Raw genomic sequence first — 16,508 nt, 5'->3', positions numbered from 1 at the left:
GCGATAAGAGCTCGCAATCGCTGGGAGCTCTGTCATCTTTCCCTCCCAGCTCGTGCTCGTGTGCGTAGGTATATTCTCTCTTCCCTCTTCTTGTCTTACAAGGAAAGCGACGTCGTCGTTGTACAGTCTCGGGTGTGGTGATCTGTACAGCCTCGCGCCGAGCGGTCAGCCAGCACGATGCTCGCCCTCTTCATCGCTCTCCTCGCCACAATCATCCTCACACCGGAAGCTGTTGCCAGTGGTCAGTATACTGTCTGGTCAAGTGTGATCTTTGCGCGATCAGGCGAACGTACACCAGAAGTCCTTGGCTACATACCCACGACACTCACGTCCTATGGCGCCAATCAAGCTCACGATGTCGGGAGCTTCTTTCGTGAACGCTACATCTCGTCCGCCGGGAGTCCAGACAGCACTAGTTACGGACCGCTGCAAGGCTTGAGCGCCAACACATTAGATTCGCTGCAGTTGTATTTCCATGCCTTGGACGAGCAGTACACGATGGCGAGCGCGCAAGCCTTTGTGCAGGGACTGTATCCTCCTTTCACTCTGAACGCGAGTGTCGCGCGACTGCTGGACCCGACGAGCATTCTGGCGAACAGCTCTTATGTCGAGTCGCCCCTGCAGGGCTACCAGTATGCAGAGATCCATAACTCAGGCGGTCTAGACGCCGCTTTCCCATATATCGGCGGATCGTTAGACTGTCCAGCGTTCGACACAGCAGCCCTCCAGACTACAAATCTACCCGACTTCGCACTCACTCAAGCTGCGGGCCACGACCTGTACCAGGAGATCGGCCAGCTCTTGCTGTCCGATGTCCTAGACTCAGATGCATGGGACTACTTCAACGCCTACGCCATCTACGACTACCTCAACTACCTCTACGCGCATAACAGTACCGCCAAAACGATCCTCGATCAGCAAAGTCCCGTCTCCAGAATCACGAATGCCTCGTATATTCAGCAGCTGCGCTGGTACGCTGATAGCCAGCAGTACAGCCAGCTCGGTAATCTTACAGCCACAAACAATTATAGCGGCACTTCGCAGCCCTTCGCCGCGATGACCACGGGCAGTATTTCGACGATAGCTGGGAATATGCTGGCAGCTAAGCTGCTGTCTCAATTACAGATCGCCATCGCTACGGCTGGAGACTTCTACAAGCTCTCTGTCCTCTTCGGCGACTTCGAGCCTTTGCTCTCGTTCTTTGCGCTCGCTCGTCTACCTGAACTCAACAGCAACTTCTACGGTATCCCCGACTTTGGCTCCGTCATTGTCTTTGAATTGTTCTCATATACGAACTCCAGTATGGCTGCCCCAGTTTTCCCAGGCACGGAGGATTTGTGGGTGAGGTTTTGGTTCAGGAACGGAACAGGTGGGAATGGGGATGTTGGAGGCAATTTCCAGAGTTATCCTATCTTTGGGCGTGGGCCGAGTGAGACGGATATGACGTGGAAGGAGTTTGAGGAGGGGATTAGTGAGATTGCTGAGGGTGACATTGGGACTTGGTGAGTATAGCTCGCAGCTTCCACATATTGGTTGGTGCTTGTGACGATGGCTTGAGCTGACTTCTGGCGTAACAGGTGTACGCAATGCGGTGCACAGAACCTCTTCTGCGCTGCATGGAATAGCTCCGATGCTCTGACAAGCGACCCTGCTTCCTCATCCTCCTCCTCATACCATCATCATTACCGTCACGGCATGAAACCAGCAGTAGCGGGAGTAGTCGGCGCCATCATCACCCTCGCATTCGCCGCTCTCATCTTCGCCGCTGCTATGCTAATAGGTGGCCTTCGCTTCCACCGCGTCGAGAATCGAAGGAAGAACGAAATGGGCGGCTTCAAAGGAGGACATAAAATGGCTTCGGACAAGGACCTTACAATCACAAAAGGTGGAGCGACGGTCGTGGGCGCTAGTATAGACCGGAGTGGAAGTCCTGTCAGTGCGATGGGAAATGAGAGGGTGGGGAGCTGGGAGTTGAAGCAGAAGCAGAGTTCTGGTCATATGGAGGGGGACAGGAAGCCGAGCTTTGAGAGCGAGATGAGAATTGATCCGTTTCGGGATCCTGTGAAAGCTGATGAGAGGGTGTGAGTGGATGCGGGCGGAAGGAACTGGATATATGAGGTTATGATCTTGATGATATGGATGCTTGATGTGGGATCTGGATATGCGCGATACCCGGTTTGTAGTTCTAGGATGTGCTAGGATTTTAATGCAGCCTTAGAACAGCACAATATGGAAGTGCATTGCTTTCTGCAGACAGGGTCTAATGACCAGCTGACACTTCGACTCTCCTCGATGAACGCTTTATAGGGCTAGATACGCCTGGACCAGATCTTGCTCAGCACCAGTCTTGCTTGTGACATGCAATTTTATACGCCGCAACGCCTCGCTTGATGAAAAACATCTTCTCGCTCTCGTACCTTCCCATTCCGCCAGCCGTGCCTTCCAGACCCGTCGAATGGGTGGTGCTTCAGTACCAGACCTTATCGCTTCGCTTTTCTTGGTAGAAATTGCTACATGGCTCTGCACTCTTACTCGTGGAGAAATATTCCAAGCCTAGTCCTCCATTTTCGTGTCGCCTCCACTGCCATTCGCATGCCCTTGTTTCCGTCCAGATATCCATAGTACGTTATTACACCTGTGATTTAAGTTCAAGGTCAGAAGCTCGCCTCATTGACAGCATAATAGCAGAAGCAAAGTACAAATGCACATACCGTATCAAGACCTGACCCAATGTGCCCTCATTCTTCCCATTCACCCACTCCTCGGCGCCACTTAGCTGGATGTTCATGTAGCTGTCAACGCTAACTAGGCGGCCAGTGTACTCGGTCTGTCCCCATTTCAGGCGGATGATGACTTCCTTGTCGACAAGAGCCTGAAGCATTGGTCGGGGATTGAGAGGTGTGAACTACCCGGTGTTAGCATTGGCTTTGGTGGGCTTCGTTGTGTATGACAGAGGGTACCTACCGCCATGCTTGTGATTAAACAATCGAATGAGAACTGGACAAGCGGTTAAGAGTGATATGAGCGATGCGACAATTGGGAGTTCTTCGTTCAGTTCAGTTCAGTTCAGTTCAGTTGCGCGCGAGCATTCCGCAATGCATGACTCGTGTGCCTTGGCGGCAGTCCTGCCACTGTCCACTTCCACACCACGACACCGCCTATGTCTTACACTATCGACTCACAACCATATTACGCCCCAACAAAGGGCAATGCTGGTGCTGGATGGACTTAGCACACGATCGTAGTCGAGTGTAAGACTCCCGAGTGGAAGACGATCTACGATTGGCTCTGGGGCAATGCGGCTGCAGATGAGGCCGCCCTACACTGCCCAACGAGCAGCGGTGCTTCTACTGGTGAATGCAGTAGCCTCTCTCTCTTCCAAACAGTACGCCCAGCCGCTATGAGGCTAACGCGACGCTCATAAGACCTGTCATGTTTACAAACAAAATGCCACATTATCTTTATCAGTCTCTGGATTCCGGTCGCAAGGAGATTCCACTCCTTGAGCTTCTGCCTGGGTCTGGCGCGAACCACAGTCTACGATGCCATCTGAAGCATGTCTCCATAGCCGGCGACAAGCATCCTACCTACGAGACCATATCGTGTTGTTGGCGAAACCCCAAGCATTGCTGGTTCGTCCGTGTGGACGGTTGCACCTTAAAGGTGCCAGCAGCTGCCGAGAAAGCGCTACGGCGCGTTCGCTTGGAAAATGCATCCCGCGTACTATGGATCGACTCGTTGTGCATCAACCAACAGGACGCTACAGAACGTGGACAGCAGGTCAGGCTGATGCAAGACATTTACAGTCGGACCAAGCTCAATCTGGTCTACCTTGGAGAAGGTGGCGCCCTGGCTCGAGCTGCGTACGAGTCGCTGCTGTTGATTCGGCTGCAGATGGAGTATGAGACGACGAACTACATGAATTTTAAGGCTGTACTGTATGAGTAGCAACACATGATGCGGCAAGCCTTTGACTACCTACCCAGAGGGCGTCTCGTGTCGTGCACTGGCAGCCCTATTCTCCGAGCCTTGGTAAGTGGATCGTTAGAGTCCCTCTCTAGACGCTATGTGGTTCGTTTGCTGAATGTATAATCTACCTAGTGAACAGGTTCAGCCGAGTATGGGTACTACAATAAGTCGCGCTCGCTCCAATCAGCTTGTGCTTTTGGGGTGGGCTCGAGGTCGATCTGACCACTGTAGTGAGAGTTGCAGTGTGGATCCTGTGTAGGTATGTCAGGGGCGAGGATGAATTGGACCATGACATCCTCACTGCTGCATTTCACCTTTACGAATTGGCAGACCCTGTTTTCGGCATGTACAACCGGCGCGGCGGGCTACATATTGATCTTCTCGGACTCTACACCTATAGCACCGGCTTTCGAGCTACGGATCCACGAGACTTCGTATTCGGCATGCTCGGCTTGTTAAAACCCCGATCTTCGAACGCGTCCTCCGATCTACTCGAAATTGATTACACAAGGCCTATCCGAGACATTTACCGCGATGCCACGCGAGCAGCTATTGGAGAGCTTCAAAATCTGGATGTATTCCGAGAAACTGACAATAATGGAACGCACGATTGTGATGGCAAGATCGCCACACCATCTTGGGTTCTTCCATGGGGTGAATCGCGAGACATTCGAAGTGATGTTGTTCCCATGAGATGGGCATACAGGGCAACCTATCCTCGCACGCTGTACTACTAAGTTCAATTGCGCTCCAGGACGTACTGCGACTTGGAGGCGTTATTGTCGACAAGATTGCGACGCTGGCCTCAACTTGCAATCTAGACATCAGAATGGATGTTCAGAAGTCCGGCCACGTTCTCGGCAGTTGCATAAATCTCGTGGAGGGCGGAGCTGGCCCAGATGTCGTAGTGAGGAATGCCCAAGATCTTGGTCCCGCCATGGTGGCTGGTTATGACATGTCCGGCAACGACGTTGGATGTGAAGGCATTCATGAGTTGCTTGCCCTCAAGACGTATCTGGAACAGAAGGATGAGTGGCCACAGTTCTCGGTTATCGGAAGGTCAGATCTGACTGTGGATACGGCTAGGTTATATAACTATGCTGGTGAAGTGTATGAGACGATGAACTCTCGCAGGGTCTTCATCACGCAGTCGGGGTACGTCGGGTTGGGATCGAAGCATGCACGAGTTGGCGCCATTGTAGCTGTGCTTTCTGGCGGTCAGTGGCCTTTCATTCTGCGTCCAATGGGTAGTGAGTATAGTATGGTTGCGCCGTGCTATGTGCATGGCATCATGAATGGCGAGGCTGTGCAGCAGCACGAAGCGGAAGGGAAGGAGGATTTCATCTTCGATATGATATAGAGGTGTAAAGATGTGGTTACTCCAAGTCCTCCATGCTTTGACCAGTAGCTCGATCACGATCATGTTGCTTCATTGTTAACTAAGAATCGTTCGAGACTCTTGCTTTCAACTTGTGTATGCCTAACTTCTCAGGCATCAAAAAACTCCGCTATGTCCGATTCGGTGCTTGCAGCCTCCATCACCTCGCAACGTTCATCGACTTAGCTCGCATTTAGGTCGTCCATGGCACGATAGCATGGCCTTAACATCAGTATACTGTACTCGCCCTGCTACACACACGTCACGCTGACCAGTACCAGTGGAAGAGCTTCCGCTTCTTCGATGTCTCCGCTGTTCGACTCCCGACTGGCGATGGCTCGATACCGCTTGACGTGAGTCTAGACCAGGAGTGAGGACATATGTCAAAATGGATACTGATCTTGACAGCAAGGTAATGTAAGCGCGATAGCCGCCGGCGCGAATGATATCCTAGTCGGCACACCAGGTGGCGTTGTCCACCTACTTGACAAGTCCTTCAAGTTATCCCGATCATGGAAAGCCCACGACGCAGGCAGTGTCACGCACGTGAAGCAGATAAACGACACATCCTATCTACTCACACTCGCTGAAGACCTGTCACATGAACCCGAACTACGCGTGTGGAGCCTCGAGCAGACTGAGAAGAAGACTGGTTACCCGAAGTGCCTCTCTTCAATTACCGTGCAGAATGGCAGGAAGAGCTTCCCTGTCACCGGCTTCGCGGTTACTGGCGATGTCGCTCAGCTAGCTGTAGGCTTCGCTAATGGTGCGGTGACGATTGTGCGAGGCGACTTCATCCATGATCGAGGCACGAAGCAAAGGACTGTCTTCGAGTCGCAGGAGCCTATCACTGGCCTTGAATTCCGAGAAGCTGCCTCTACTGCTCTATACATCGCCACGACTTCTCATATCCGATCACTGCCCATTTCTGGCAAGGCGCAAGGTACTCCTGCTCGCACACTCGACGAACATGGCTGTGGTGTTGGCTGCATGACCATGGATCCGCAACGGAACGAGATCATTGTGGCGAGGGATGACGCTATCTACACATATGATGGCCGTGGGAAGCCGGTGGCGCATGCTTACGAGGGCTCGAAGAAGCTCGTTGGTGTGAGTAAAGATTACGTTCTCGTCGTCTCACCACCGAAGAGCAACTCTGCTGCTTCTGCAATGTTGCGCACTTTCGGCGGAGCTCAGGCTGAGGACATACTCAACTCAAGCACGCTGACGATCCTCAATACCGACTTCAGGTTTATCGCGCACTCAGAGTCTATATCGAACCAGGTCAACAGCATCGTCAGTATTTGGGGCGACATCTTTCTGCTCACTATAGATGGCAAGCTGTATCGGTATCATGAGAAGACGTTTCAGCAGAAGCTCGAGGTACTGTACCGACTCAATTTGTATCGGCTGGCGATCAGCTTAGCGCAGAAGTCTCAGGTGGATGCCGTCCAGCAAAATGTCATCTTCAGGCGTTTTGGAGACTACCTGTATCAGAAAGGCGACTACGATACTGCGATGCAACAGTACTTACGAGCTATCGAGAACACGGAGCCGTCACAGATTATTCGCAAGTTCTTGGACAATCAGCACTTGCGGAACCTGATTGAGTACCTGGAAGCGCTGCACGAGGAAGGCAAAGCTACCTCGGATCACACTACGCTTCTACTCAACTGCTATGCAAAGCTCAAGGATGTTGATAAGCTTGAAGCGTTCATCAAGCAGCCCGGAGAGCTGAAGTTCGACCTCGACACTGCGATTATCATGTGTCGGCAAGGGGGCTATTACGACCAGGCTGCATTCCTCGCACGAAGACACAATGAGCATGGCCTGGTTGTTGATATCTTGATCGAAGACTTGAAAAAATATGCGGAAGCTATGGCATACATTGTCCGATTGGATCCGAAGGATGCATATCAGAACTTTGTGAAGTATGGCACTGTTCTGCTGGGGCACTGCCCGATCGAGGCGACGCATCTGTTCATTGACTACTTTACTGGCCAATATCGGCCGAAGAAAGACGTGGTCATTGAGCAAGAAGCGCCTCCAGAGCAAGAGAGCAGTACAGGCTTCACTAATGTCGCACGATCTGCCGTGCAAAATCTGGCAGCTTTGATCCCTCTGCCAAGCATGAGTATGTCTACAGCACAGACCAATGGAACGAGCGGAAATGTCACTCAAACACAGGTCGTGGAGACGACACAGCCTGGCGAATACATTGAGTATGAGGTGCCGAAGCCTCGAGTCGCCTTCTCCTCATTCGTAGACCATCCGGATGAGTTTGTGACATTCCTGGAAGCTTTGATCGACAGCGAAGACCTGCAAGATGACCGCAAGACCGATTTGTACACGACGTTGTTCGAGATCTACTTGCATCAAGCCAGCAACACCCGAGCAGAGGAGAAGACAGAGTGGGAGCGCAAGGCACGACAATTGATCGAGTCGAAGAGTGTACCCATCGACACGTCGAATGTGCTACTATTATCTGATCTCGAGAAGTTCAGGGATGGTACAGTCCTGGTTAGTGAGAGACAAGGACTGCGCTTTGACGTCTTCCGCTCGTACACTGCCGCGCGAGATACCCGAGGCGCTATTCGAGCACTACATAAGTATGGTCCAGAAGAGCCGCAGCTGTATCCTGCTGCGCTAGCCTACCTGACCAGCTCGCCACAGATACTCGATGAGGCTGGCAGCGAAGTCGAGGCGGTACTCAAGAAGATTGACGAAGATGGTTTGATGGCGCCGCTGCAGGTCATACAAACTCTTAGCACGAACGCGGTCGCTACAATGGGTCTGGTGAAGAAGTATCTCTCCTCTACTGTGCAGCGGGAGAGAGAGGAAATCGCCGCGAACAACCGACTCATCTCTTCTTATCGCAAAGATACGGAGCAGAAGATGCAGGAGATCGATGAACTGGCCAACAAGCCAACGTCTTTTAGCGCTACACGTTGCTCTTCTTGTGGTGGTACGCTGGATTTGCCGACTGTCCACTTCATGTGCAAGCATAGCTTTCATCAGCGGTGCCTGGGTGTGGCGGATGGGCAGAGCGTGGATGATGTGGAGTGCTCTGTTTGCTCACCGCAGATTCAGACTGTGAGGCAGATCAGACGAGCGCAGGAGGAGAGTGCGGGGCGGCATGAGTTGTTCCAAGATGCGTTGCAGAGGAGCGGGGATAAGTTTGGTACGGTTAGTGATTGGTTTGGACGGGGTGTTATGGGTGTGCAGGGGGTTGTCGAGTAGGTGTGCGTATCAATACATTCATCTCATACAGCTCAGTCTTGTTAAAAATCCTCATGGTCAGCCATGAAAGTCTACTGAGCTTTCCTCGCGTTGACCTGTCCCTCCATCCAGCTCGGTCGCACGTACAAGAAGAACGCCCGCATCAGACTGAATGCTCCCATGGCTAACATTCCCATCAGAAGAGCATTATCGCTCAATCCGCTATCGCCCTGCAGCCACTGAACCATCATCATCGTCCCCAGACCGACTTCGCCAGCTCCGAACATCATGTATGTTAGCCGACGCCAGGCTACGATCTGCTCGCTACCGCCTTGACTAGGCACAGGATTTGGGTAGCAGAGGATCAGCGGGATTGTGAAGCCGGTTGCTACTAGGACGCCGAACCTACTTGTCGTTAGTACTGGAGATGAAGAGGTGGAATGGGGGTCTTGGGTGGACTGGCCATTGCATTAACGATGTGGTGGCGGGCGTGATCATGTTGGGGTTCTTGACCAAGAAGGATAGGGCTGTCTCGGGCATGAAGAGGGCGGGTACGAAGCCCGAGGCATTTGCGCCGATTTCAAAGAGGAGAGCGTAGCGGAAGGAGCGGACGCCGTTGAAGGACATGTTGGATCAGTTTATCTTGTTCTTGGGGGTCTTTGTGGTGGTGGCGGTGGTCGTTGATGTGGTTAGATGGATTGTGAGGTCGATGGACGGCCTTTACTTCCAATGCTCTTACAATGGTCTTATGTTGTTGTTCTACGAGTCTTTCGTTCTTACATAGTCTAGTGAGTATATATGTGATGGTGCTTATGCTCTGCTCATACATATATGCATTGCACGTCATCGTGATGATGATCAGGGCGCTGCGCGTGAGATCGCGTCCCACCGAGGACATGCCCGATCAAGTGGGTCATTTGGCATGTTCTTCTTTCATCTATTGTCACATGCCAGACTTGATATGCTGGGTGTTGAGGATCATATGATAATGTCTGGGAAAATATCCAGGAAGGGAGGGTGTCACTGGTTGGATCATCTACGGTAGGCGTGGTGTTATCAGGTTGCCTAGAAAGCCACGTCAGGCCTGCAAAAACTCGTTCGCTTTTTGCTGGAACGATTGCTGAAAACTGTCTGTCTGCACTGCTAGCTGGTCCGATCACTATCACATCCTGAGGTTGCCGAAATGTCTGGTGCCTCGCAGTATATCCGCGAGGTCTTGCACCACACGGATCCTCCACCACCTATCGAAGCCAGGTTCTTCTACTCGAGTCAAGTGCCTATCGACGACCCGTTGTCCCCTGTACCCCCCGCTAGTAGCAAGATACCTGCTGGACTCCCACCGAAGCCTTTCTCGGCGTATGACAATACATCGCTGGACAATGCTTGGCATGAGCTGAGACGGAAGATCCTGAAGTACAATGAGGAGCATGGCGAGAAGCCAGCGGTGCGGGAGGCGAGTAGAGCGAGGGCTGGGTCAAGAGGTGTGAGGGAGGGCAAGGGTAGCAGGAGAGATTCTGGATCGAAGCCAGCTGTTATAAGGACGAGTCTAGCGAAACAGGCTGCCTCCAGTCTCAATCAGGTCGATGGTCATGCAGATGTGGCAGTTGAACCGGACGTGGCTGGTGAAGAAGGCTCCCAGAGTGCTACGGATGTGCCGGCCCTGCCTGGCACAACAGGAACACCTTTCATACGAGCACCCTCAGGCAAGCGACCAAGCGACATACGCCATGTCGACCCTGTGCCCATGACGAGACCGAAGATACACGCACATGATACATATGTGTGGGAGGACTCCTCGCATCTGGTCGAGCATAGTCCTGCTCCGGAGCAGAGACGGAAAGAGGATAGGCCTGAGATGAGCGTGCCTGTTGGTGTGTCGAGGTTACACAAGGTTGAAATGCCGGAGCTGGTCATGGAGCCGATATACTGGACGCCCATACACGATTCGGCACAAATGGTGCGAGGGACGTGGTTCTACCAGGATACTATGATGCCTGTTGAGGCAGATGTTGCGAACATGCTTGAAGCTGGATACGTGGAGCTCCAAGTTTGGACTGAGACATGGAAGGACGAGCTGGCTAGTGCTGTGGAGGTGGGTGCTGCCGGTGAAGAGAAGATTGCGCATAAATTGTGGCCTGAAGTTAAGTCGAAGGCACACGATAGTCGTCCTACGAGTCGGCGAGGCCCACACGACCCAGAAGATCTTCTGAGGACAGCTACGCTCAACCTCATTTCAGAAGGTGAAACTCCGGAGCAACAGCAGCAGAAAGCGATCGAGGCTGCTGGTCATATCATTGACATCTCTACTGGTCCAGGAGGTGCCGACAACAAAGCTGCTGGGAAGCTGGCTTATGGCCGACAAGGACCTCCTCGTATCTATGCAGACTTTGGCGTTATATATGCCAACGAACGAGAAGCTAGACTGTTATCCACCAGTCTCATGCCATCTGCTTACTACGGCAGACGACCACTAGCTAGCTACATCCGCAAAAGTCACAAGCTAGGGATTCCGGTGGTGCGTGGCTTCGACGAGGCGATGTGGGAAAAGCTACACCCTACCAAGCATACGCAGAAGACCGAGAAAGCTGAGCACGGTGTGGCCACTTCTGGTGCTGGCACACCACCCAACAGACGACGGAAGACTGATCCAAATCTTGCCAAGGCTGAAAGGCCGCAGGTTACAGATCTGATATTGGTCATCCATGGTATCGGGCAGAAGCTCAGTCAACGCATGGAGAGCTTTCACTTCACGCATGCTATGGACGCTTTTAGACGAGACGTCAATGTTGAAGTAGGCACGGAGCAAGTGAGCCGCCACTTCCGGGAAGGTATGGGCGGTATCATGGTTCTGCCTGTCAATTGGCGACATACTTTGACTTTCGAGGAGGGTGGATATCGAGATGGTCCCGATGAGCTGGCAGGGTCGAACGAGTTCAGCTTGAAGGATATTACGCCTAATACCCTGCCCTCTGTGCGGAATATTGTCAGTGATGTCATGCTGGATATTCCATACTACCTTTCACATCATCAGCCTAAGATGATTGCTGCTGTGATACGAGAAGCGAATAGAGTATATCAGCTCTGGTGCCAACACAATGCTGGGTTTGCGGAGAATGGTCGAGTGCACATCATCGGCCACTCGCTGGGTAGCGTGATGTCCATCGATATTCTCTCGCGTCAACCAACCACACTGCCAAAACACCTCCGAGATCCAACCAAAGTCGATCTAGCAAACGCACAACTTGAGCACTTCCTCTTCCCAACCAGCAACCTCTTCCTCGCTGGCTCACCAGCGGGTTTCTTCCTCCTACTAAAGAAGGCACAACTCCTGCCCCGTATCGACCATTCCTCTGCCGCAGCAGAAGCCGATCCGACATCCAATCAACTGACTATCTGCGGCGAGCAAGGACAGTACGGATGTATCCCTGTTGAGAACGTCTACAACATAATCAACGGCTACGATCCAGTCTCCTACCGCATGAACGCCGCGGTCGACTCGACCTACGCTTCCTCCCTCAAACAAGCCTGGATCCCTACCACCACAGCCGGCTGGTTCGGTGGGAAAAGCAGTACCTCCTGGTTCGGCGGCACGAGCACCGGCAGCGACAGCGTCAAACCTCCTCTCCTGCCTCGATTACCGAGTAACGTGGAGATGGAAACCCACGATTTCACTCGCGAGGAGGTGGCAGAGAAGCGGATGCTCTTGTTGAACGATAATGGGCAGGTGGACTTTTTTGTGAGGTATGGTGGTGGGCCGTTGGAGATCCAGTATCTTACTATGCTTGGGGCGCATAGTTCGTATTGGCTGCTGAGGGATTTTACCAGAATGATTGTGGCGGAGGTGGGGAGGAAGCCGGGGAGAGACGGGACATTGAAGGGTATTCGGGCTGTTAAGAAGCCGTTGGCTAGGATGAAGGAGGGGTAGGGATGGTGGTCGCCGCGTGATAAGGATCATGTACCTTTTGTGATGGAGGACACACCAGTCGTTTTACCCTACTTATTCGGGGGTTGGGGGGTGGGAGAGAAATGGCCGTTGACCTGGCGATTCTCGTCTACTTATCACTCGGTGTTCTCTAAAGCACGACTTTTACATCGCCTGCTCTAGTACGATACCGGCAGATCGTCTCAGTACTGAGGTATGCCGTGAATACAGCTGGTAATTGCCAAAGGCTGCGTATACTGGGTCTCTATGTAAGACGCGGGTGCCACATCATCTACGATAAGTGTACACTGAGATCGTCGTATACTTGATACAGTAATCGGCAAAACAAGACGCCGAGTCAGCATATTTGGCATCGCATGACTTCAGCTTTGGCTTCAAATGCCTCAAGTTCTCACATACTCATCACCAGATACGCCTGAGTTCGTCACAATGTCTTATCTCGAAACAAGAAAGGTACTATGCATGGCAGCTCGATGAGACTTGCTCCGCACGAGCACCGCCAAACCACATGAGATGACGCGGGTAGCCGCCAGGGTATGCCACCACCACGCGCAGCCTCAATGCCTCCAGTGCAATTCTCATACAGCTCAGAGTTCCCATGGTCGATCAAAACCACAGGATAGAGACAGCTGCCTTCTGAACCCTTGGTGTTTCATGATCCTGCTAACCGAGGAGGCAGAGCGGCAGACTTGAGGCAGCCCTCGCTGTGCCGCATGCGTGCATAGTAGAGCATGTGTATCTCGAAATAGATGGCTTGCGCCCACTGAGATATTATGGCTCGACAGCAGCCTCATTGCTTGCTTATCGCCCAGCGCCTTGCCTACTTATGCACTCCTAGCTTTGTTCCTGCAGAACAGAACACTTTTGATATTCTCGCCCTCTCACTGTAGACGGTACCAATCCCATCAAGCGGTACATTTACTCCACCTGCCGAAGGTCAAGAAGATCGTGATAGCTGGCAGATCAGTCATGGCATCATCGTCGGATCCAAGTCTTGGAGCGTCTGCTCTTGGAACATCTCCGTCAACAAGCCGGAAGCGACACTACGCAACGATTGCAGAACCAGACGAGGACGAGGTCAAAGAAGAGCCACTTAGTGACGATGAGAGTGACGAGAGCGATGAGAGCGATAAGAACGAGGAGGAATCTGAAGGCTGGGCTGATACCACTGGTCCTCACCACGCCGGTGCTAGAGCACCTGCCTACGACGGATCAGTCGATGTGATGTTCGATGAAAGCAGACGCCGATTACAATCCGTGATCGAACTCGTAGAGAGGTACAGCCTGAGGGCAAGCAGCGCTCAGACCATGCTCGACAAACTGTGGGATCTCCAACAGACTCCGGTGTGGACAAAGTTCCGTATACTGCTCGTGGGAAGCTCTGGCACGGGCAAGAGTTCGATCATAAATAATCTACTGGACATGCCTTCCTTGACGAAAGCTCTCGACACGGGTAAGCGGTGTACAGATGTGCCGACGATTTACGAGGCACCCCTGGACGGTCAAACCAAGGCTTTTGCTGCTCAGGTACAGTTTCGATCACCCCAAGTCATCGAAAAGCTACTGCACGTCTTGCTATCGAACTTTTACTTGTGGCATTGTGAAAGCGAGGACGGCTGGTCTGAGGATCGGCGAGACGTCATTCGACGTACAGCAGAGTCCGCCATCAATATCTGCTGCGAAATGTTCAAAGGAAAGCCCGGATTCATGAATCAAGCCACAGCGATCGAGTGGCTCACTGACAGACGCTCAATTATGCTCGACCTAACAGTCTCACTGCTCTACAGCTGGTGCGAAGAGATCTTGGCCGCTGTGAGAGACAACAAGACTAACAACGACATTGGCTTGGTCGAAGCAGCTACAGCAACGGAATTGAGAGTCTTGGTGAAGCACTTTAGCCACTCGAACAGTAGAAGCGATAAAGCTCAGCTGTGGCCTTTAGTCGAGCAGATTCGAGTGGGCATACAAGGACGAGAGTTACTGCAGTATATCACGATTGTGGATTGTCCGGGTTCAAGTGATGACGACGGCCTTCGGTCTGAGGCATTCGAGAGAATGATCCACGGCGGCTGCCATGAGCTATGGATCGTCGATCGAATTGGTCGCATCGCTTCGGAGCGTATTGTGGCTTCCATGCTTGCAACTTATGGCAAACACCTTCCTGTGCTCGTAATTGCCACTGCTATCGACGACAACGTATCCGACGGCCTATGCGAGGAATACGAGGACGGTGGTCTTGATGTGGAGGACCTTCGCGCGCAGATCAGGCTTGTGACTCGACTAAGCGAAAGATCCAGCAAGCTGAAGAGGTCGATCCAGCGCCAATCGAAGAGGCGCCGAGTGTCAACTTCAAACGAGCAACGTGCCCTTACGACCGCATCAAACAGCCTGCGTGAACTCCAGGATCAGCTCAGATCGGCACAACAGCATAAGTTTGAGAGATTCGTCAATTTGCGTCTTCAGTACATCATTAGAGAGCTCAGGGACAAGTATGGCGCAAATGTAGCACCTGACGAGATCCTAGAGATTCATGGCGTATCGAACAAACACTATGCTGAAGGCAAAGGCGGCCTCGACCCTGTCTCGCCGCGCCTTGCATTATCAGACACAGGCATCCCCAGCCTACGAAAGCACATTTTCATGAAGGAAGCAGTCGCGAGTAACAAGATCCAAGCGCTGCGGTACTATCTCAATGGTGATCTGGCGGCTCTTTTACAGAGCTTCGATTCACTACTGCAACCCTCGGCCAGCACTGGGCATACAGAGATGAGTGGCATCTTCACATCAGCCTCGCACCGACTAAACGCCATTGTATCGGAGCGTTTACAAACGTTTCCAGGAACTATCGACGACGGCATCACCAGCCATATGGTGCGCTCAATCCCTGCTTATCTCGACCATGCCATTGTTGAATTGAACAAACGCCGGAAATGGAACCATCAGACTGCCAAAGCTTTCATCTGGAAGAACGGACGCCACTCTACCAGAAGGGAGCCCTTTCGTCAGTCTTGGGACCAGCATTTCTCAGAGGCCGCGGTTGCTGCACTGCAGACGGAGTGGTCGAGCTTTGCGCCTCAGCTTGACACATTCTTGGACGACTTCGAATTATCTATACTGGATGTTCTTGACCAACTGAAGAAAGAGTACAATGGAAGAGCTGTCTGCGAAAATGCCGACAGAAAGCGCTTCAAGGACACCACAACAGCTTATACGCATCGGACACGGCGTGAGCTGCGCCTCTTCCGCTCAACTTTGCGCGACTCAATGAAGTCAACAGTCGTATGCGCTGTCACCGATAGCGCAGCAAACTACTTCTCATGTGCAATGTTTGCAGCATACAAGAAATGTCAAGACTTCACAAAAGGACGAGGGATAATGGAGAGATACTTTGATGCGCTCGAAAGCCATATCCGATCTACCGATGGGCTACGGACGCCTTTCGAGGTCATGATTGTGAGGTTTTGCGAGACACTGGAGAAGAATTTTGAGACGAGCGCTCGTGAACTATTGAGCAAGCTAGTAGTGCTAATGAATGAGATGCGAAACGACCTACTGGAGATCGTCGATGCTGATGCAGACACGGCGATCTTGGGTCTGCGGCCTGATCTAGCTAGGGCCAAGGCTGATTTTGAACAGTGGATCGTTGACAGTAACGGACTGCTTGCACAGCTGGAGTCGAGATATGCAGCTGGAGTTGCGCAGTAGCACTGATGGTATGACAATAGCGACAGCTTGCAAGATTCTGCATATTGCCCACCAAGCTATTGGGTTGTCAGAGATTGGTACACTGGGCGCGACTATGGCCGGATTCAACCATCAATCGTACGCTCCAGCTATCACTCGAGAAGTGCTAGAATGAGTGACAAGTTCCTCTACTGCTAATGCGACACGTTCTTTCACACGCCTGCGACCATACGACTCGTGCTATTACGATAGTGTTGACCCCGGAACACTGACTCGCATCGGGCTTTGTCTCAAAACTTGGTCTCTATTCCCGCC

At 52.3% G+C, this 16,508-nt stretch overlaps 7 protein-coding genes across 7 annotated transcripts; 5 read left to right on the top strand and 2 right to left on the bottom strand.

The window, feature by feature from the left end:
* Positions 1-177: 177 nt before the first annotated feature.
* On the top strand, positions 178-2,085 carry LTS14_001392 (uncharacterized protein; the record flags this gene model as incomplete). Its single annotated transcript, XM_064834101.1, has 2 exons — positions 178-1,502; positions 1,578-2,085. 2 exons carry the CDS (start codon positions 178-180, stop codon positions 2,083-2,085), a joined length of 1,833 nt encoding a protein of 610 aa, XP_064697965.1.
* Positions 2,086-2,553: 468 nt separating this feature from the next.
* LTS14_001391 (uncharacterized protein) lies at positions 2,554-2,970 on the bottom strand (the record flags this gene model as incomplete). Its single annotated transcript, XM_064834100.1, has 3 exons — positions 2,554-2,635; positions 2,712-2,905; positions 2,965-2,970. 3 exons carry the CDS (start codon positions 2,968-2,970, stop codon positions 2,554-2,556), a joined length of 282 nt encoding a protein of 93 aa, XP_064697964.1.
* Positions 2,971-4,798: 1,828 nt separating this feature from the next.
* Positions 4,799-5,329, top strand: LTS14_001390 (uncharacterized protein; the record flags this gene model as incomplete). Its single annotated transcript, XM_064834099.1, has 1 exon — positions 4,799-5,329. One exon carries the CDS (start codon positions 4,799-4,801, stop codon positions 5,327-5,329), a length of 531 nt encoding a protein of 176 aa, XP_064697963.1.
* A 235-nt stretch (positions 5,330-5,564) lies between these two features.
* Positions 5,565-8,587, top strand: VPS11 (Vacuolar protein sorting-associated protein 11; the record flags this gene model as incomplete). Its single annotated transcript, XM_064834098.1, has 3 exons — positions 5,565-5,579; positions 5,629-5,700; positions 5,756-8,587. 3 exons carry the CDS (start codon positions 5,565-5,567, stop codon positions 8,585-8,587), a joined length of 2,919 nt encoding a protein of 972 aa, XP_064697962.1.
* A 71-nt stretch (positions 8,588-8,658) lies between these two features.
* LTS14_001388 (uncharacterized protein) lies at positions 8,659-9,193 on the bottom strand (the record flags this gene model as incomplete). The annotated part of the gene is made up of 2 exons (XM_064834097.1): positions 8,659-8,971; positions 9,042-9,193. 2 exons carry the CDS (start codon positions 9,191-9,193, stop codon positions 8,659-8,661), a joined length of 465 nt encoding a protein of 154 aa, XP_064697961.1.
* Positions 9,194-9,749: 556 nt separating this feature from the next.
* Positions 9,750-12,491, top strand: LTS14_001387 (uncharacterized protein; the record flags this gene model as incomplete). The annotated part of the gene is made up of 1 exon (XM_064834096.1): positions 9,750-12,491. One exon carries the CDS (start codon positions 9,750-9,752, stop codon positions 12,489-12,491), a length of 2,742 nt encoding a protein of 913 aa, XP_064697960.1.
* Positions 12,492-13,478: 987 nt separating this feature from the next.
* On the top strand, positions 13,479-16,214 carry LTS14_001386 (uncharacterized protein; the record flags this gene model as incomplete). The annotated part of the gene is made up of 1 exon (XM_064834095.1): positions 13,479-16,214. The coding sequence occupies one exon, from the start codon at positions 13,479-13,481 to the stop codon at positions 16,212-16,214; it is 2,736 nt and encodes a 911-aa protein (XP_064697959.1).
* Between the last annotated feature and the right edge of the window lie 294 nt (positions 16,215-16,508).

The sequence above is a fragment of the Recurvomyces mirabilis genome (assembly GCF_035927965.1).
Source record: "Recurvomyces mirabilis strain CCFEE 5264 chromosome Unknown scaffold_3, whole genome shotgun sequence".
In the NCBI taxonomy this organism is placed as follows: Eukaryota; Fungi; Ascomycota; class Dothideomycetes; order Mycosphaerellales; family Teratosphaeriaceae; genus Recurvomyces; species Recurvomyces mirabilis.
The sequence above is the reverse complement of the archived record's forward strand: the minus strand, read 5'-3'. Positions and strand labels throughout refer to the sequence as shown.